The following is a 23,367-nucleotide window of genomic DNA, read 5'->3' on the forward strand; positions in this document are numbered from 1 at the left end:
TATTATAAGATATTTAAATAATTTTTTTTTATAACAAACAAAAAATATTTCTTCCCCCATTCTGCAAAAACGTGCCAACAACTGTTTTAAAATTAAAACGTATATTAAAATTTTAATATATCAATTCCGTTTGTTTTATTTTTATTAATTTTGTGAAAAAATTATCAATCTATAAAAGTATTTTTATAATTTATTACATAGAAAAAATGGATATAAATCCTTATGTAGAAAAGCAGTATTAAAACATCAGATTTTTTTTATACCACGACAAGATTTGAAATAAATTCCGAAGATTTAATCGAGTATTATATTCTTGCGAAGGTGAAGTAAGAAAAATTCACATATTATAATGGGCAAAGGTAAATTTTAACCATTTTATTGCTTAAAAAATGCGCATTTATTGTGTTAACAATTTATTTTATTTATATGGTAGTGAGAGATCAAGCATATGTAACGTTAGCGACGAACGACGCTTATGCATTAGGTGCTATGGTTTTAGGGTGTTCTCTTAGGAACGTTAATACTAATAGGGAATTGGCAGTCATAATTACACCCATGGTAACTCAATCTATGAGGTTATTTTTTTTTCTACCATGCACTTATATGATTTATTTTTATATTCTTTTCTTTATAATCTTGGAGTTGTTGGATTAGATATAATAAATTATATTATAATATATATTTTTTGTTCCATATACGGCCGAAGGCTTAAAAGTTTTAGGCTTGAATATATTATAATTTATAATGTTAGTGTCACTCAACCTTTTCTTCGTCCTATTCGATGTAAAAAATATAATAACAACTGGACGGCAAACTATTTTTATAGATTTTTTTTAAAATATGTTATGATTAAATTCCTAAATATTAAATATAAAAACAAATAAATAATTGTTTTTTTATTATTTTATCATAAAATTTGTTGAAATTGAAATGTATTTTGTTAGCGTCACGTTAATGCTTTATCAAAAAATTTAAACTTCCTGAATCAAACCATTAAATCGGTTAACCGTGATTATTTATCAAACCGAACCTGAATTACTAAAATTTTGATATTTGAACTTGAACCGTAAAAAAGATCGGTGAACCGGTTTTAATATTTAAATATTTAAACTGTTTAGAAGATTATAATCAATCTTCAATCTTGATTGGTTGATCAGTATCAATCGCCATTTTTATAATAAATCTTTATATTATAGTTTATAAATACCTTTAATTTGTTATAACTTATAAATTTTGCACCGTTGACTGAACCGATATTTGTTTTGGTTCGAATTCCTGGCTCCGGCAATGTGTTATTTTTTCGACTTTAAATCATTTATCGAAGGCGAATTTCCTACATTAGTAAAAAAAAAATTTATGAACCTTTGAAGTCATTTTTAATTTGTAAAAAAAATTATGAAAAAATTAATGAAAATTATAGTGATTCCACACATGCTGGAATTTATTCATACAAAGTCAGATTCGTTAAATATAACGCCTTCAAAAAATTTAAGTTAGAACTGAATTATCCGGGGAAGAAACGTAATGTTATATTTTTTCTTTAAAAAAAGTGAGATCTAATCCTAATTTACTAATCGTAAATTAAATCAGTCGTGAAATGTTCACAATAGATAAACTTACTCAAATTTCTTATTATAATAATAACTATTTTCCCATTTTATCCAGAAACCATTTAAATTCTTTGTTTGACTATGTGACGTGCGTAGACGTGCTAGAAAGCAGAGACGAGGCGAATTTAGCGCTGATAAGGCGTCCCGAACTGGGTGTCACATTTACCAAAATTAATTGTTGGAAACTAACGCAATATAAAAAATGCGTTTTTCTCGATTCCGATTGCCTGGTAAAAATCAACTTATCCTTTCTTATATATCACAACTCATAATTATTAGTTCTACTATGTGTTACCTACCTTATTTTTACAAACTCTACTTATTTCGGTCTATTTAAATCTTGACTAGTGTAAATTAAATAAATATTAAGATATAATCTAATTGGCATTGAAACCAATATTCAATAATTTATATTTAAAAAAAATATTTGGATATAAATTAATTTGTTTGATATTGCTTAAAGTTGGTTTGTTTATTAAAGATCGTTATTTTTTGTAACCTTTAAGGGTTTTTATTTAAAGAGTTGGAATGAGTTTGCAAATTGAAATAATATATTCCATATCCATTTATAATTTATTAAAAGTTGTCAACACTTCAATTCCCAAATTAAGAATGTTCTTTAGTAGATCATAATAAATATTATAATTATATTACAATCGAATATAACACAAATGTTTTTAATCTTAATAAAACCTCATTATAATTTTTTTTTAGATGAAAGAATAAGGAAAAAACAATTAAGTTTTAAATCAAATATTTATTATTTGTATTGAAAGCGACTAATTTTTAGCAATTAAAGTTTAAATTATGCAAATTTCTTTGAAAAAGAAGAAAATTTAAAAAAATAATTTGATGAATAATCGCTATTTCCAGTTTAATATTAATTAAATGGCATTAAAAAATGGAACCTTCTTTGATTAATTTTGTGTAATCACAAATTTTAGGTGTCTTATGACGTTATATTATAATAATTATAGGTCATACAAAATTGCGACGAATTATTCGAGAAGGAAGAATTATCAGCCGCCCCGGATATAGGTTGGCCTGATTGTTTCAATTCCGGTGTTTTTGTCTACACCCCTTCGGAAAACACCTATAAAGCTCTTTTAGACACTGCCATTACCCAAGGAAGCTTTGATGGTAGGCATATATTGTTTTTGACTTTAAACATAGCTAATGAGGGGGGAGGGAAGGTGATGTTACCGTAAATATCATTTTAGGCCATAAAAATTACCCCTTCCACTACACATTTCCCATCCTTCCGGTGACTATATCGTTTTTTTTCAACTTAAGGGGGCTTATTTTTTAAAAAATTTCTAACATTTAAAAAGAGGTTACTTTATTTAAAATGAATAAAAAAAAGTGGTAATTCTATCTAAATTAGCATGAATAAGTAATTTACCTAAAATTTACAAAAAAATTATTATTTTTTGATGAAATTTATCTGAAAAGGGTTTTTTGATAAAAAAACCGTTTAAAATTATATTTTTTAAAATTGTAACACGGGGAAAGACTTGAAATAAGCGGACCCTTTAATAAAATTGATGGCGAAAACACATACTTATCCTCTTCCCCCTAATTTTAGTTGCTCCAATATTTTTGACTATAAAATGATGAAATATATTTCCTAAATTTTTAATCAATTATCCCTAAAGTCTTGTGAACTAATTTTACATCATTAACTTGCATGTTATTTTATAACCATTAAGAATGCTTAATGATTTAATTCGACGGTAAAATATAATTATATAATAATTTCAATCGTATTTTATTAATTCTCAGACTAATATATGCTCTTGTTTGTATTTTGTTACGTTTTATACTTTTTCTCATTTTTATGTCCCGATTTTGGCCAAATTATAAATTTTCTATTTCTTTTAGTTTTTATGATATACCTTCTATTGCTAGTGGATTACACCTGACAATATTTGTTGTAATACTAGCATTTTTATTCTTAAGAACATAATTTTTGTATTTAGACGACCATAAATGCCATATGGTATTATTATTTTTTTTATAAATACATAGTAAAATAAAATTTAAACTATTAATTTTTCATCTAAAATTTATTCAGAATTTTTACTCCATAATTGAACTTCAAAAGGGTTAAATGTTGATTTAGAAAAAATAGTTTAATTTCAAACTTTTTGTTACAATAATAATGTTATATTGGGTTTACAATATGTGTAAATATCAGTGCTAACTGCAAATTCAATGGTAATTTTTTATTTACTAAGCTCGAGTCCGGGGGGGGGGGGGGTTATGGCACAAGATCGTCATTGAAATTGAAGGAGAGTAGGTAGTTGAAATTCAATTTATTTTTAGGCCCGAGCCCTACCCACGGACTTGACCGACTTGCAGGACTTTAGTCAATGTTATAACATAACCATAAATTTTATTTAAAAAAAACGAGGTTGTAAATGTTCAAAAATAAAATTACTAAAGAACAAACATAAAAACTTTGTTGGATGTTTGTTGATATGAAAACTAGGCGAAAATTAATTATTTATTTAAAATGTATATAAATAAATGAATTATTATTTTTTTTATAAGCTAATTCAGAGAAATATATTCCGCCTATAGGCGTAGCCAAAGGGGGGGGGGCAAGATTCTCACTTCAAAAATTTGTCTATTCTCTTAAATATTATTTTTAGCGAATAAAAAATCCCCCCTCCCACAATATATACAGTATATCACTATAAACAAGAATCTGAAAAATTAGTAAAACTTAATTATTTTTAAAAATAACAAAATATAATTCAAATTTTTGGAAGAAAAAAAGCATTTTTATAAAAAAAAAGAGTGAATACCCAAATTTATTTTTATAAATAGAGCTAAAGGCATACAATAAGTAGACCTAAAAATTTTCAATGAAATTTATGGTAGAAAAAGTGCTCCCCCTCCCCTTTATCAAAATCCTGGTTACGCCTATGATTCCGCCATTACTTATTGGTTGGTTTCTTTAATCCACTTTACAGTAATAATGAAATGAATGTGAAAAAAATAAGCCATAATTATAAAATATTACTATTTCAGAAATATGACAAAAGAGAAAAGACTTGAGATGAATTTAGTATTATTTTTTATTATATTTAAAATAAAATCCTTTTTTCTAAATTTTTTATTCCTTCTATTGAAAAGGTATTAGTTTAAATAAACTTAATTTTTTTAAACTATTTATTTATTCAAATTTATAGCTAACAATTAAAAAAAAATGGAATCCATGCCAATTTCTGAATGATATTGAATCATAAACATTTGTCATTGATTAAAAATATTTAAATGAGAATTATTTATTGATTGTTTTTTATTATAAATAAAATTTTTATCGAATTTTTGAAGTTAATTGTTTTCTTTTCTTTTGTTTAAAGTTAAATTTTTCTTTAAAAAACATTATAAACTTGTTTTCTTTAAATGAATGCTATAAATTTTATTCCAAAAAACTATTTTTAATAGTAATTAAGATTTTTGAAATTGATATGTTTTTATTATAACCGCTTTATAATTTTCTACTCTATTTAATGAAAATTTTAAATTAAAACATAATCAACTAAAATTTTTCTTTCTTCCATCTTAATGAACACATCCTTCGTAGAATATGCTCGCCTACATAGGCACTGCCTTGATTTTCCTAGGGGGTGGGGGATTACTAAATATTGTGAGGGGCTTCGCCCCTAGAACCCCTACCGTTGACCCGCTTTTGCTCTGACTGCCAGGGTTTCCTTAGACTATATATAGCTATAAATAATTTTATAGGAGAGGAGGTTAATTTTAATAAAAACAACTTATTATCATTATTTATAAAAACTATTTTATATATTATTTAGTAATTTTAAGAATATACTAATATAATAGTAATTACTAATTATAAAAAATTTTGATTTCTTTAATGATGTTTTTGGTTATCACTTTTTTCACATATAAATGCTTTTAAAAAATATTATTGTAGTCATTAGTTTAGTTTTAAAAATTATTAACTATATTTTTCTTTCAAATTATTGTTTAAGATATATGCATACATTTTTGGGGGACAGGGGGTGGGAAGGGGATTGAAGAAGATTTTTTTTATTAGCTTGAAATGATATTCACATTTAAGTGAAATATTTCTGAAGGGCGGGGGGTGTTTCCCCTTGTCCCCCTCCCCTGGATACGCCTATGTTCGGTTATCAACCTGCGACATAGTGTAGTCAGGGGGAAAATCAGTTGATAAATTTATTAAAAAAATTTGCATGCATGATCTTTAACTATTATTATTAAATCCAGACAGACGCGTACCCAGCGGAAGGGAAGGGCGGGAGAACAAATACCCCCCCCCCCTCCATCAAGCCAAAAAATGCAGATGCCGGATATATTTTTCAAAAATATAATTGTTTATATTATTTTATATTTGTTAATATTTATTCGTATCTCATATTAAATATATATTTAATTACATTTATTACCACATTCATAAGTTATTTTATTAATTAATTTCAATTTTAAGTTTTCCGGCGTAATATTTACTGATTATTTTCAAATTTTTAGTGGCGTAATATTTATCTACCATTTTCAAATTTTTAGTCAAATAATAATTATTTCTGAAACTTCTTGTCCAACAGGGAGAAAGAAATTGCAACCTTGTCCTGCGAGATAGAGTATCTGCCATCAAGCAGTAACAGCTTACTGAAATATCACAATGGCCTGTAAGAAATATTTCCTCAGAAGCAAGAAAATTATTGGATTCGATGCTTATTCCAAATTTTATTTCTCATTAGAACGTATTATTTATTTATACAACTATTTTAAATATTACTTTTTCAAAAACATGACATTGACTTGATTAAGAAGATGAGAATAGCGGAGAGCATTTTATCAGAACTCAAAGAAATTAGGGCTAATGTTGATGAAGTATTTCATATTTTATATTTTAATGTTGAGTCAAAAGCAGAGACGTGTTTAATATTTGTCTTCCTCGACTTGTAGCAAGGCAAGCTCATCGTTAAAACATTAATATAGGATCAGTAGAGAGTATATCTTAAATACAGATACATTTATAACCCAAATAAATGAATTTTTAATTCATCATGCAGCACTTACTAATCTGCAAATATTACTTCCACAAAAGCCTTCCAAACCTTTTTCAGAAGGTGATAGAAAAAAATATTTGTTTGATGCCTTATTAGCTGAATAACTATGTTTATAAGATTAACTATGGTTGATATAGTCCCAAAAAATTCTATGAATGCTCTGCATTATTTTAACACACATTTTAGATTAAATTCCAAATGTATTAAAAGGGTTTATGAACGAGTGAACATTCTCTTTTTTAAGAAGAATAACAGAGGCCTGCAGAAGTACCATTTGCTGGGCACGGCCCGGATATTTTTAGAGATTTTTTACGGCCCGGCCTCGGTTTTTTTTAAAAAAATTCAAGCCCGGCCCGGCTTTTTTTAAAATAAAATTTTCAGGCCCGGCCCTGATTTTTAAAAAATAAATTATATTTATTTTTGATTTTTATAGCTAATAATAACGATTTCAAATATATGCTGTTTTAAAAAATACAACCCGGCCTGGGTGTTTTTTTAAAATAATTCAGGCCCGGCCCTGGTGTTTTTAAAAAAAAATTCGGGCCCGGCCCAGGTATATTTAAAAAAATTAAAATATTGTCCACTCCGGGGGCCGAGCCTGCAGGTCTCTGAAAAACATACCAAGAAGTACAACATCTGAAAGTAAATAGAAAGGTTTGGATCTTTTGAATATTCATAGGCATTTGACGACAAGCAAGGATGAGATAATAAAAATTATCTCAATCCTAACGAAGATTGGATTTTACATTGTAAATATATAACATACAAAATACAATTATTCTTAAGAAACTTTTTGTGTAAAGGCTCAAAAAATTCAAATTTCTATTTTGGGTCATTTAAGTGATTCTTTACATATAATTTTAATTCACATTAATTTAAAATTGTGTATTAAAAATAGTTATTAGTCCTAATAAATTTATGCTTGATTTTTTTTAAAAACAATATTTCTTAAAAATTTTATTATCCCCCCCCCCCCCTAGACCAAATTCCTGCGTACGCGCCTGAATCCAGATCATCATGTTAAGTAAAAACGTTTTTAAAACTTCAAACTCTGTCTTGAATACTTTCGTGAATTAAAAAGATTGTGTCTAATTTATACAGTATACACAGGGTTGGGATAATTTTTAAAAAAATATGTATTCTAAATATAAATACTAAATACTAGAGTTGTGAAAATATCAAGATTCAAGTATCCATAATAAAAAATGCGGTATCTCTATCGAGATGCACTTTTATAAAAGGTATCTTAATCTAGGTATGATTTTAGAGGTATCGGTCTATTTTTAGATACATTTTAATATAATTATATTTTATTTTTTTAGATTAAAAAAAATGATAAGAATATTGGTAAAATTTTTTACACTCATCAAATTTTGAAATTATCTCAATATAGTTGTTATTCAGAAAATATAATACCACCCTGCCGGCAAATGCTCGTGTAAAAAGACTTTAGTGTTGCTAAAAATGTCTGAAAATTTTGAGTATGTTTTATAACTAAAATCTAACTTATTTATATTCATTTTATTATATATTTTGTTTGTATATGTGTATTATTAAAATCGAATTATTTATCATTTAATTATATCAACTTAATAATTTTTTTTTACCTCACTTCAAATGTTGAATTTTAACAATAGAATTCTAATTAGCTTTATGTAGATACCGATATTTTAGACCATGCGTCTATATCTAGATCTATTTTTCTATTTGGTATCTGTATCTAGATATATTTGAAAACTATCTTTTACAACTCTGCTAAATACTTTAAAAAAAAATTGAATTAATATATACAAATTTTTATACCAAAAGTGCTATCAGTGGCGTAGCCAAGATTTTCCAATGGGGTAGGGGGGATTGGGGTTAAAAAATTTTTTGGGGTCTTCGCTCCAAACCTTTATTTGCCCGTATAAATAATAATTATATTTTATTGATTTTTAGGTGGTTTTTATATAATTCTCGTTAAAGTTGGCTAAACAAGCCCTAATTCTAAAATAGGTCAATGTTTTGTGATTTATTAGTGTCTGACTTTAACCAATATAGTAGCCAATATAAATGAAATAATTATTAGTAACAAGATTTTGACCAACCTTGAGATTAAAAAGTGACTGGAAGCATTTATACAGTAATTTTTATCAGTGTTTAGATCAGAATTGTTTATTAATTTAATTCGTTTGGTAGACAGTATACAGAAAAGGGAAAATTGCTAAAATAGATATCGTGCTAAAATGAAAAATATAAAAAGCTATATCTGACGTGCACTAATATTTAATGCCTGACTAGTACTTTCAATTCCTCACTCATACATGAAAACCACATTAAGAAACTGAGTTATAGACAAAATGAAAACAGGATGTCACTCTCTAAGTGTGAAGGTAACCAGGCTTTTGGAAATATTAATTTTGAAACTTATGTTAAGCCATTACGTAGTGCTTTATTAGTATATTTTATTGTAATTCTCTCTGGTAGTTGATATAAATAGGAAAAGAATTATTGGTAAAGGAAATTGTAAAAATTAGCATCTTGCCAGAACGGAGAATATAGAAGTTCAGACTATCTGGTTTGAGTTAATATTTACTGTCTTATTAATTCTTTACAATTCGCCAGCCATTAAAAAATAGCCGAATTATAAATCAAAAACCTATGATATCACGTTTTAAAGCGTAAAGTTAGCCAAACATCTGGAAGCATTATCTCCGAAATTTATATAAATAAATTAGTGTGTATTTCATACTTCTTTATTGCCTCAAATTGGCATCATGATAGAAGAAAATTATAGAAACAATGAACAATATGTAATGCATGATTAATACTTACTAGTTCATCGATAAGTTTTATAAAAACCAGTTATAAGCGAAATAAAAATTATGGCAAGTCGTCTTATCTTAAATATCAAATTTAAAATTATCAAAAATTAATTTGGTCTGAATACATTAAGATTTCTCTTTCCCCGATTCAAGATATTTTTGAATCTTATGATTTTGTGATCTTCGTAGAAGTTATTTTTTCTTTTCAGTTTGTTTAATAATAAATATAGAAGTAATTCAAATCTCATTAAATAAGATAAAGCAACAGGCCGTACACAGAAGGGAGGGCAAGGGGACAAATACCCCCACCCAAAGCCAAAAAATGCAGATGCCGGATAAATTTTTCAAAAATACTATTGTTTATATAAAGTTGTAGTTTATAATATTTATTCCATTCTCTTTTTTTTTATTTATATATTTAATTACATTTATTTACACATTCATACTAAGTTATTTTATCAATTAATTTTGATTTCAAGTTTTCCTTGGCGTAATATTTATCTAATATTTTCAAATTTCTAGTCAAATAATAATAATAATTATGGACATAAATTTTTTTAAACATATTGATGATGATGAAAATCCTAGTCATCTTACAAAAAAGCAAAAAGGTACAATAATTTTATAACTTTCTATAATTAGCCTAGAAGTAAGACATATACTTCTTAAAAAGGTAATACCTATGATAAAAATTGTATTTAATAATAGATTTATATTCCATCTCTCAAATTTCAATATCCAGAAACTTTATGTACTAATCGAAAGTTAAAATTTTATTTTAAAACAGCTATTTTACTAGATGGTTATGGCTAGAATTCTCTATCCAAGACAATGGAGCTTATTGTAAGATATCTGTCCTGTTAGTTAACCTTGACAGTCTTGTTAATACTCCATTTAACATGTACAAAGATGCTGGAGAAATCTTTGACAATATGTTAAAAACAAATTCTGTGAACTGATTATTTCTTCAAATTATTCAAAGTGTGGATATGATTCCCATTTTATCACATATCGACAAAAATAGCAAAAGAAAATAGATGTAAGATCAAACTAACTATTGAGGCCATTCTATATTGTGGATTGCAGGGCCAAGAATTACGTGACCATATGGATTCAGGAAGCTTGAATTTCAATAATAATGATAATGAAGATAATTTTCGTGGTCTTGTAAAATTTAAAGTATTAGGGGATTCTGTAAACAGAATTATTTCTGAAACTCCTTATCCAACAAGGAGAATATTGCAAAATGCTTGTCAAATGAGATGCTGTCTTCACCATCAAGCAGTAGAGTTAAAAGAGTCGATCTTTAATGCTCTTACTTAAATATCACAATGAAAGAGATATTTCCTCAGAAGCAAGCAATCATTGGATTTAATACTTATACTATTCTTCTCATTATAATGTATATTATACAACTATTTTGTGTATTTTCTAAAACATTGACTTGATTGAGACGATGAGAATAGCGGAGAGCATTTTATTAGAAATCAGGGAAATTGAGGTTAATGATGTTGAAGAATTTCATATTTTATATGTTATTTTTGAGTCAAAAGCAGAGTTATACAAGTTTAACATTTGTCTCCCTCGGCTTGCGCAAGGCAAACTCATCGTCCTAACATTAATATAGTGTCAGTAGAAGAGTATTATAAAATAAATGTCTTTATCCCTCTCTTAGATACATTTATAACCCAAATAAATGAACAATTCATCAGGCAGCTCTTAGCAATCTGCAGATATTATTTCCAAAAAAGCCTTCTAACCTTTTTCAGATGGTAATAGAAAAAAAATAAAATATAGCAGATTTTTTTCATAAGTATTTTATGATTCCTTATTATCTGAATGCCAACTATGGTATAAAAGATTAACTATGGTTGATATATTCCCAAAAAATGCTGGATGCTTTGCATCATTTCAAACATCTTTAAGATTATTTTCCCAATATATTAAAATTATTATATATATTAGCAACTCTTACATTATTATTGCAACTAATGAGAGAACATTCTCTTCTTTAAGAAGAATAAAAGCATACCTAAGAAGTACAACTTCTGACAGTATATTGAATGGTTTGGCCCTTTTGAATATTCATAGGCATTTGACGCCAAGCACGGATGAAATAATTGAAAAATTAACACCCAATACCAACGAAGATTGGATTTTGCATTATAAATTTATAATATGCTTCTTAATAATATTTTTTGTGCTTTTTAATATGTTTTATATTTTTCATGAATACTTTTTAAGTTATTATATACAAAATACAATTATTCTTAAGAAACTTGTATAATAATTTATATTTCCAACGTTTAAATTTTTTATACTTTATAAATAAATTTTAAAGTCTAAAAAAATTTAAATTTCTATTTTTGGGTCATTATTTTATAGTTTTTTATATGCCGGTTTATATATTTAATTTTTTATACTTCACATTAATTTAAAATTGTGTATTGGAAATAGTTATTAATCCTAATAAATTTATGCTTGATATTTTTAAAAAACAATAATTTTATTTTAAAAAATTTAATTCCTGCGTACGCGCCTGTAAAACGAATTTTCTAGAAGCACAAAAGCAGTTAAAATACGAAATATTTAAAAAAAAGTTTTACATCAATATAAAAAATCCTATCATCTTTTAAATTATAAGACTTGGTATGGCAGCTTTGATACTTTTATATTTAATAGTAGCATAAAAAGGTAATCTTATGGACTAGGGGCATATCTGTGTTTAACATTTGTTGATATAGGTAAAAATTAATGGTTGTTTCTTTATAATGAAATTGATAAAATAGATTTTTTAAAAAAGGGAATATGACAAACTAAACAAATTTTTGCAATATAATTTAAAATTTATTAAAAAAATAATCTAATACTGTAGATCAAAATTATTTATAAATTAAAAGTATAAGTATAGTTTTTTTAAAAAAATTTAAGCATTTATATGATCAATTTCGTAAATTAAAAGAAAAATGGGGGGGGGGGGGTGCCTACGCCACTGAGAGCTATTCTTAAATTTATGAATTTTAACAGGGAAAATTAAGCCAAGTTATAATGTAGTAAAATTATACATTAAGTAATATAAAATATCCTCAATAGTGAGAACAGCCTTATATTGAAATGAAATAATGGTTTTAAATTGCAAATAATTATACTAATTAATTATAAAATTTTATTAAATAAATGAATCCTGTTGCATTATTATACTATCAGTAGCATAGCCAGGATATATCTAGGGAGTGGGTTACAAACGAATTTTTTGGGCCTCAGTCCCAAGCCCCCTTGCCTGGACTTTGGCCTAATCCCTTCTATGGAAAATTTTCATTAGGTATTTTTATTTTCTTGGTTGTATTTTTTAAAGGTGTAATATATTTTTTATATTATATCTGTTAAAGTTGAGTGAACAATTGGAAACAGTAATTCAAAAATCTATGCCAATATTTACTCCTTTATTAGTGTCAATGAGTACTTTAATCAGCAATAGGCAATGTAAAAGAAAAGAATATTAGCAAAATGTTTTGGCCAACTTTACGATCAAAATGCAACGGAAACCATTTTTTCAATGTGTAGGCTGTGTCCTGGTTCGACTTAATTTTGTAGACTAGACAGCTTTTGAATAGGATACCCTATTTTGGTTTGATTTAAGTGTTTGGTGGCATTGTTATTTTCGAATTTTTCTTTCTTGTTTTTTCCTTTTTCCAATTTTTTTCTTCCTTTTTGAAAGTTTTTTGTTTTTTTTATATTTTTTGTTTTACTCTTTAGGCTGTTTAGTCAGAGCTAGAAAGTCGGCTGTTAAGTAATAAGTGGTTCCAGGACACGGCCTTAGTGCTTAATCGTACTATTTTTATCCATGAGGGCATGCATTTAATTCAATTAGAACAAAAATTAATACAGTTGTAAGATTAAGAGATAATTTTTTATATTTAAGATGGTTTATAAAATCGAATGAGGATGAAAGCACTCCATTTATTATTTTATTTTTAGTTGAGAACATTGTGTTTTTACTTTATTATTGATTTTGGAAGATATTTTAAGAAATTTCTCTCTAATATGGTTTAATGACTTGAATAGGATATGTAGACTTTTAGATATTCTTATAAAAATATCCTATAAACACATAATTTCTTAATAAAAAAATACCTTGTATAACTGGAATCTATATCTTCCTTATCATCCTTCAAAAAATATTTCATCAGTTTTATTTTCACTATGAACATTGCTTATTTTAATAAAATAAAGTAAAGCAGATATGATATTGATTTTTTTTTGGATCACAATTAATGTTGAAATAAATCAATTGTGAATTTTACAGGTAAAATTTCGCTATACTTCCCAGTAGTGATCTGCATCGGGCCTAATTTTTCAAGCCCGGCCCAGCCAGAAATTTTTTTTAAAAGTTTTGCCAGCCAGGCCCGAATTTATTTAAATATAGACATTAATTTTTAGAATTACTCAAAATAAAAGATATATGTTATATGGCGTCTAGTTTCTATAAATAAAATCGAATATTTAAATAAAAAATCAAACATAAAATTGATAAATTTAGATATATTTAAAAAAAATTCTAAGGCCCAACCCTCCCGACCCTAATTTTTTTAAGAAATATTAGGGCCGGCCCAGGCCTACTCTTGCAAATCTTTACTTCCCAGCCATGACCCCCCCCCCCCCAAAAAAAAATGAGTTAATTCTATATATTTTAATTATCTTTGTTTTATTATTGTTTAATTTTAAGGTCTAATTTTTTTTATAATAGAGACCTGCAGAGGTACCATTTGTACGACCCGACCCGGTCCATATTTATTTTAATTTTTAAGCTAATATTGGCGATTTAAAATATTCGGTTTTAAAATATAAACCCGGTCCCACTCAGATATTTTTTTTACTTAAAAAAATTAATCTGATCTTTATTAAAAAATTTAATAAAAAAACTTCTTTCAGCTATTATTTATTGGTCTATTGGATTTTCAATGATAATAGAGTAGTATTAGTGGGATATTATTATGTGAATTATCTTCACCACTTTTTTTAAAGACCAAATAAGTAAATAAACAGTATTTGATTTCATTTTTAGGAAAAATATTGATAAAAATAAAATATCGGAAGAGATTAGTGTCCCAAAATAAGAAAAAAAGTTTTTTTTGTGATGAAGATATGTTTTTTGACATGTATGATAAACTCTTTTTCTCTTCTTGAGAAAATAAATTCCTTTTAGAAAAAAAAACCTTGACCATTTCTGAACATTAAAACCTTATTTATCAAATATAATACACTCTTGCCATCCTCAACACTAGACCTATTCAAAAACGATACGAATCGAATAATTTATTGTTCATAATTATTAACAAATAACTTGAATACTATAATTGGGTAATTACTATATTTTTAGCCAAGTTTTTAGCCGAAAACTCACTTTTTCGGGGTTTTTCTTAAAAAGATAGCAGCTCAAAGACGCGGTGCTGAGAAATAAAAAGCTTGGAAAACAATCAGCATTAAAATTGCTAGAAAAATAAATTATCGATATATTTATAGAAATCTCATAAAATATATAAAAAAGATTATTTCCAATTATTTATTTATTTGAATTTTGTGAATATATATATATATATCGATTGTTGAAAAAACAATCTATTCAGTCTTTTTTCATTTTACTGTTTTGGTAATTTAAAAAATGGTAACGTAACAGAATTACGTGGAAAAAATCTAACGAAATTACTTTTTTTAATAAAAAGTATCGTAAACATAGTGAAATTACTATTTTTGGAGGGTAGCGCGAATTATAACGACGTTACTTTTTTGAGTAACATCACTATAAATTGATTATCATTCGATTCATATTAAGTGGCCTATTTTCTTTTATTTAACACTTTATTTTCAATAAGAAGTGCTTTGATTTAATATATTGAGAGTTTATTCCCCTTCTATTTTATTATAATAATACTCCCCAAAAGTAGTTTTTGACCATTTGATTTTGGTGATTTCGCTAAAAAAGAGCAATACTTTTTAATTCAATCTGCAGGTCTAAACCATATTTTTAGAATTTTTCTATATTAAATCCATGATGATATATAGTCAAGATCAAAAACCGGATCAGACCGAAGTAAAATACCGGACCTATTTTTTTAAAGTTTTATAAAACCTCCATTTAGACTTGGGACCAAAAAAAAATCAGGAGCTATTAAATATTGACTTAGTTTTTTTTGTTATTACTATTTTGGGTTTTTTTTATTAACTATAATAATAAAGTTAAAGGATAAAACCTTATTTTAATAAAAATGGGTAGGTAGGAAAATGACATCTTTTGTGTTAAATATTGATTTTCTTATTTGTTTTTTTTACTTTTTGCTCTTTTTTAAAAAATGCACTTTTATAATTTTTTAGTTTAAAAGTCATATTTGTTATATTTTTTTGCATATTTCCCCAGTCTTATCATCATTAAGTGATTACTGTATGGAGGTTACGTTTTGGTCAAATTAATACAGGTTAGTGATATTTAAATAGCAGAGAAAAGGTCAGAATCAAGATAGTAAGGATGGGTAATCATTATTATTCAAAAATTATGTTTATTTAAGGTAATACGTTTATAACAAACATTTTAGATATCTTAAGAATATTTGAAATCAATTTTTTTATTATAGGAGGCGATCAAGGTTTATTAAATGCGTTTTTCTCATCTTGGGCTACCAAAGACATATCAAAACATCTATCCTTTATTTACAATATGGCATCTAGTGCAACATATTCCTATTTATCGGCCTATAAAAGGTTATAAAATCTAATGAAATATAAAATTCCTTATATTATAAATTAAATTATAAAACAATCTTAATGAAGATTTGATTTACTGTTCTAACAACATGTTCCAATCTATATAGATATTAGAATACCACTTATTCCAGATTGAGCGTTTGCATAATGTTTTTTTTAGGATTTCATACCGATAGATATAAATGCTTAGTTCCATTTTGGTTCATAGTTTGAGTTTTAAACGAATTTAAATCAGTTACTTCAGATTTATAAATCCATATCTATTCTTATCTCTTCTTTCCAGTTTTTATTATTTTCTGATTTAAAAAATAAAACATCATATATATATTTAATTGTCCCCAAATAGTCTAATAAAAATATGACTTTTAAAAATTATAAACCAAAAAATATTTATAACAGTCTGTTCCCTCCATTAAAATTTTTTTATAACGGTTAGGTGTTACGGTTCGAAAAATTATAACAGTTTATTTCGATTTCACGGTTTGGGTCCACCCTGGTTTTTTTTACACACCTATGACTTAAAATCAAAATTCTCTGAATATAACCCTCAATTTAGAATCACCATAAATGGGAGCTGTTTTTTATAGGGCTGTGCCGATCCACATATTTTTTACCGATCCGATCCCATATTTTCCGATTGCATAACCGATCCGATATTTCTACTGATTTTTTACCCCCCCCCCCACCCCTCCCCCCTTGAACAAAATGTATTTAAGAAATCAATATTTTTTATGCAAAAAATCCAATTATGCATTTAATTTTTTTATTTCTACAATTAAGACTAATTAAAAAAATATATATTTAATAATATATCCATTATTATGTTGGTATGAATTATAAAATTGTAATATTTAATATATAAAATATAATATATTAGATTTTTTTAATAAATATGAGAGCCTCTAAATTTTCTGGCAATACGCTTCTACGTGGACTATCTCTATTCCCTACCGTACTGAAGGCACACTCAGATGATTCCGTAGATAACGCTTTTGCAAAATTATCTTTGTCTTTTGTAAAATATTTCCATAATTCAGATACTATGTTTAAAAAAATTTTTTTATTTAAAGTATAAATAATAAAATTGGCGTTATTATTTAAAAAGATTTAAACTATTTTTATAAAAAAAACTTAAAATATTATCTATTTAAAAAAAAAATTAAATTTAGAGGGTGTTGTGCATCTGCATTGCATTGTTTAAAAAAATTTATTGAATATTATAATAATGTAAAATAAATATACATAACATAGAATAAAATAAAATAAAATAACAAAAAAAGAAAAGTAAAAAGATCGGATCGGGTTTTTACAGGTTCCGATATTTTTGGAAAACGCTAAATATCGGTGCCGATCCAATATTTTATATCGGCACAGCCCTAGTTTTTGTTATTTTTGTTATTAATCAGCAGAGAATAGTTCCTTATTTAATATTCTGAAATATTTATATTATTTAATAAAATTAATTATTTCTCAATCAATATAATGTTCTAATTACTTTAAAGCAAATTTTCTATCGAAATTAATTAAGGTTTATGAAAGATGTTAAAATTATTCATTTTCTGGGTTCCATCAAACCATGGAATTGTTCATACGATTATTCTACAGGACAAGTTAGCACTTCTGGGCGACTTTACCGAGCTGAACATTTACAAATTTGGTGGGATATTTACATGAAAAATATTCATTCCATGCTTGACCCTAAATACGTATGCCACTTTTTATATTATATTTAAACAAAGTTAATTTTTTTTTTAATTAAAGATTTTAGCTGCATGCTTATAAATAATAATTTAATGAGTGTTAAAAAAACTCACATTATATTCTGACAGGGTCTTTGTTATAGCGTGGAATGATATTATTAAACTAACCTATTTATTAACTAACCTTATTTTAAATTGTCTCTAGATATTATTATCTATCCTATTTGTGTTAATTTAATATATTAAAAATATGTTGTTACCATACTTCTTCTAGTATTTTTTGATGGAGCTTTATTATGTTCCGCTCTCGACGTTTTGGTCCGTTATGCTTGGCTCTCATAATGATGTTCATTATTCCCGGAGACCGGTTATTAAAAGTTTACCAGAACCGTCTTTTAATTCGTCTAGAATTAAAAGTTTAAAGACTAATGATTTCCCGGATAGCAAGTATATTAAGGTGCTGCCACACCAAACCCCCCTTCCACCTATCCCACCATACCTAACCCCACCATCATCCCCCTCTTCCTGTCATGAACATATACACCAACAAGTTTTTCAAGATTCAAGTGCCTCAAAATTTATTACGGGTAACAGAGACGATTACAAAATTTGTTATCCTTATTTTGAATACTCAGGTGAAAATTTCGATTTTATTTATGATGATTCCTTTTCGCGATACGTCTCTAAAAAGTTATTGCCCGTTCATGCTTGGTATTGTTTAAATAAAACATTAAAACCGAAAGATGCCCTTAATCAGACTATAAATTTAGCCCTAAGAACGGTACCTCCCACTTTACTAACTAAATCATTGGCATCACCTCGAGAAGGGATTATGCCTAGCTCTGTCCTTAGTTTTATTGAACAATTGGGCAAGAATGTTTTTGATAAAGTCTTTGAAAATTCTTGGAATACAAAATATTACCAGAAATTTAATCCCATATACAAGAGTTTAAATCCGAACAGGACTTACAACTTACACAGGAAATGGGATGCTAAATCTCTTGAAAATTTGATGATAGTTCCTAAGTCGTTAGAAGAAGAAGAAGATTTATTTTCAAAAAATACTAAAAATCGCAAAAGACGTCACACAGAAGATTTGTATGAGATGTCTAAAGTAATTAAAATGTTATATTAACAATATGCTACATCTAAAAATAATTGCCAACACAATATCTGTTATAATGTATTTGTAACGCTTTAGTACAATAATTTTTAACTATCAACTATTTTTATACATGTTATACTATCTTATGAGAACAAATTCTTATACTACTACCCTACGCACTATTTACGATCCTCATGTTATACACATACAAGTTTCTTTGTAAATTTCAAAGCAAAAAATGAACTATATATATATTTTGTTTCACTTGCAGGATTATTGGCAATATTATATACTATACACACCAATTCATAACCTCTTAACATACAATAATCAACTTATTAAATATTAAATAGGAATGATTTTAGCTTATTAATATTTATCTTATAGCAAACGAATTACAATTTACTAACATTTCTAATATTTTAATGAATGCCTTGATAAGTTGATTGATGATGCTAATATTTCATTGTATTCCAAATCATATAATAAAATAAATATCAAAACTAAATTTTTTACAATAATTTAAATAGAAAAGCATCTTAGGTTCAAAGCCAGCCTCACATACCTACGAGGAAGGTTCTCATTCAACCAAAAATTTGACGGATAAGGAGCGGAAAGATGCCTGGGAGGGTGGGAAAATTGATTACTTGGGAGCCGATGCCTTTGAAAATATTCAAAAGCACATTGAATCCCAGGTGCAGAATATTAATATGAAGTAAAGCCATTACTTCATGTATAAGAAGGGTATTTCAAAACTATTAACACAATTACAATGTAAAAAAATAAATACTGCATTAATATTTTAAAAACATGACTTTATCTTTAAAAAAACGTATTCAAAATAACATCAATTATGAATAAAAAATCAATCCCCTTTTATACATAACAGCTTTATTTTAATGAAAACAAAATATTTATTTGCTCTACAAAATTAACGATATTGCGCCTGCTTGATTGACTAATAAATATTTTATCGAATTTTATAAGGCTACTCCATCCATTTTTTTAAATAATGATTACAAATATATTACATAAAACCAAAATGAAATAATTAAAACTTATTACTGATACAAGGTTGGTCATGCGCATCCATCTCATTTATATATACTTATATTATACAAACACAATATTATAGAAAATTAGGTTAGGGTAAGAAAATTTAAGAATTTTTAATCAATTGGATTGATTCTTTTATTTTGTTAAATAGCCATTTATTTTATTTTAATATGATTTAAATTATTGAAGGATATTAAACCCATTGTAAATTTCTATATATCATATGCATATATAATATTTAAAAAAAATTGGACACATTTATAATGCAATCTACATTTTTGGCAACATTTAGCGAATTATTTTATTTATAGTGTACACGAGTTAATAAAGAAAGTTACATTTAAGGTAATTTTGAAAAATTTAATTATTATTTCAAGTTTAATTGCGTTGTTATTAATGTCCAATGTCAGTTTTTCCTCAATTCTGGCTTTAGAAATAACTTGATTATACTTTTTAAAATAATCTTGTTAGCATAATATACATATATGAGAATAAAAATCAAAGCATGAATGTTTACAATACCTTTACAATCGTAGCAAGACCTGTTAATATTTAATAGGCGTAATAATGCTAAGAAAAATTTATCGTTCTAACTTGAATTTATAATAATTTATATATATAATTGAAGCTTTTACTAAAAAAATTTTATTTTATTAATCTTACCAAATCTATTAATAATATTAATAAAGTATATGTTGCAATGAACTTTTCTTTTATTTAAACAGAATCTACTTAAATCTAAAAATTATTTGAGCCAACCAATATACTTATTTCAATATTTTAGTAATTTTATAAACTTATCTTCCTTTTTTTTATACATATTTCAATAGCGCCTATAAGGCGTCGGGGAAGAATGATAAAAATAATAGCCATGTAATATTGACGGGATATAATGACAATAATACAATAAAAAATTATCAAGTGAAAGGGGAGGGGTTGGTAAGGAAGGGGAAAGAAAATTTAGGAAGGGGTAGGTTAAATGGTGTGGCACACCCTGTTAATAACTTTCCACCATCTCATTCATTCTATTCAACGGATTCACTTTCTGATACTACACAACCGACTATGAAAAATTTGAAGAATTCTTCGGACTTGGAAAACAAATATAATAACTATGACGTTTATATTAATAACACTTCACCAACCTTAACACAAAAACATCTTTTACCCGTAAATAAATTATTTATCACACACAATGATTCTGATGAAAAAGCGATCAATAATAATAATGAAGGGATTCATGATAATGTGAATTTTAAAAATATCAGCAGCTTAATTTTTTTTAAAATTACGCCCATATTCAAAAATGTAGGATTAAAAAAAATACCTATTCTTGATGCTCGTAACAATCAAATGAACATCTTATCATCGAATGAAATCAACGATAAAAATGATCATTATATAAAATTCTATGATGCTTATTACCCAAATAATAATGGTGCTAAACCGGATGATCCAAAGATGAATAAATATACCTCGACAACTAAAATTATTTCAGAATCAGGAAACGACATCTTGGATAATATCCAAATTATTCAACCTGATTGCACAAAACATATTAAACCGACAGATTGCAATGTTAGCAGCATACACCCAAAATTCAGCAATATTAAAGTTACATCTTTTGGATATGATGATCATCCTGAGAGTGTCACTACATACCAGGTACCATTAAGACCGAATGCTATTTTAAATCATGAATACAATATCAAGGATGATAGAACTCTGTTAACAGACGAGAAGGAAGGTAAATCATATAAAGAATATACAAGCCCCCATTACAACTACGAATCGCTCATAGAAAGACAAAAATTATATGAGACGGATGTGAGACGTGAACGAGAAACTCATAAAACAATGTCTCAGATTGAATTAGAAAAGCGTAGCGAGCGAGATAAACTAACCGTTGTTACATTATCTGTGACTATACGGGATAAACAAGGTCAGCCTGTTACTACTAAAACTATTAGTTTGGATCCTATTCCATGTCAACCACCACCCTCAATCGCTTCTTTTATAACGAATCCTCACATTATTTCGGACAAAAGTTATGTGCGTACTAGATATACTACCCTACAACCAAATGTCAATATAAGTGGAAGGTCAGAATATCGAAGTATTGTGGAACTACCCCAATCATCACGTCAGATTAAGCTTCAGACGGAAACTTTCCCCCTTTCTCTTCCCAAGATTCCTGACGATCATCACCAATGACGATTTATTATGAAAAATCATGCAAAATGAGATATATGTATTTTACAAAACAAGTCATATTCCAAATTGATTTTTTTAAGAAATTTTATTTCTAATGTTACCCTCCTCTATTTTTATATAATGTTGTGATAGAACCAGAACCATATAGGAATTTCATAAATTAAAATACCATTTTATTATTTTTCGATTTTATATAATTTATACACATTGATAAAAATTAAATAGGATTTAATAGAATATTTCAATTAATTTAATATATTTAAATGATTATTATACTTGTTTATACATTTTATTATATTAAATAGTCGTGAGATTGTTAAATAAAGAGATATGCGATGTTTCAACATTCTTTGTATTTTCATTGAAGATATTTCCTTCAAAGATAGTTGTCATCCTGAATTTTGTATTTTTTAATATTAATAAATATTGATTATCATAATTGAATATATAGTATTAAAGTGGCTTTAATAAAATCAAATGTTCTTAACTACTTTTTAGAACACTTTTTTAAAAAAAAAGTTAAACGGGCTATAAAAGCTACACCTTTTAAATGTAAAATCTCAATTTTATCAGACTTTTCTAAGATTCTTCAAAATGATACACCATATACAATCCATTTTTTGATCCAATCCATTAGATGTTCGATACATCAAGATTTGAAACCAAAATCTGGAACCCAATAAACCCACCAAGTTCAAGCCCCGGAACCCCAGCTCACTTTTCAAAATTTTATGAACCAAAACCATTCTTTTTAAATAAGTTCCAAACTTTAAATACATCAAACAAAAATTAACTTTTATTGGTGAGGAATAGTTTTATTCTGTATATGAACGTAAACTTTAGATCTATTATAGCTTGGGAGATTTATTAAAGTTAATACAGGAAATACAGATTTAGGCAAATTTTTAACAAAAAAACATAACCACTATCAATCCTTTTACTTTAATGATTTATTGATCATTTATAAATTCAATAATTATGTAAATAATATAAGTTTATCGAGAATTTTTCAGTTATTTATTTCATCTTCAGGAATACAAACATAAATATATT

At 26.7% G+C, this 23,367-nt stretch overlaps 2 protein-coding genes across 3 annotated transcripts in view; one reads left to right on the forward strand and one right to left on the reverse strand.

Annotated features, from left to right (window-relative positions):
• LOC135925228 (uncharacterized) lies at window positions 1–22,658 on the forward strand. Of its 2 annotated transcripts, XM_065460453.1 has the most exons (8): window positions 1–359; window positions 434–575; window positions 1,666–1,840; window positions 2,588–2,750; window positions 16,110–16,236; window positions 17,768–17,945; window positions 19,575–19,759; window positions 20,931–22,658. In XM_065460453.1, the coding sequence occupies exons 1-8, from the start codon at window positions 350–352 to the stop codon at window positions 22,312–22,314; spliced, it is 2,364 nt and encodes a 787-aa protein (XP_065316525.1). In that variant the 5' UTR covers window positions 1–349; the 3' UTR covers window positions 22,315–22,658. The 2 variants fall into 2 exon arrangements, with proteins under 2 accessions (XP_065316525.1, XP_065316524.1); XM_065460452.1 differs by lacking the exons at window positions 1–359; window positions 434–575; window positions 1,666–1,840; ... (1 more) ...; window positions 16,110–16,236; window positions 17,768–17,945 and adding an exon at window positions 18,189–19,053.
• LOC135925229 (tubulin polymerization-promoting protein family member 2-like) overlaps window positions 22,494–23,367 on the reverse strand; it is an 18,682-nt gene continuing 17,808 nt past the window's right edge. The window contains exon 5 of the mRNA XM_065460456.1: window positions 22,494–22,708. Within this exon, the coding sequence (XP_065316528.1) occupies window positions 22,704–22,708 (5 nt within the window). The 3' untranslated portion in view covers window positions 22,494–22,703. The remainder of the gene's footprint in view (window positions 22,709–23,367) is intronic.

This window comes from Gordionus sp. m RMFG-2023, chromosome 2, assembly GCF_954871325.1.
Source record: "Gordionus sp. m RMFG-2023 chromosome 2, tfGorSpeb1-WG-v2, whole genome shotgun sequence".
Classification (NCBI taxonomy): Eukaryota; Metazoa; Nematomorpha; class Gordioida; order Chordodea; family Parachordodidae; genus Gordionus; species Gordionus sp. m RMFG-2023.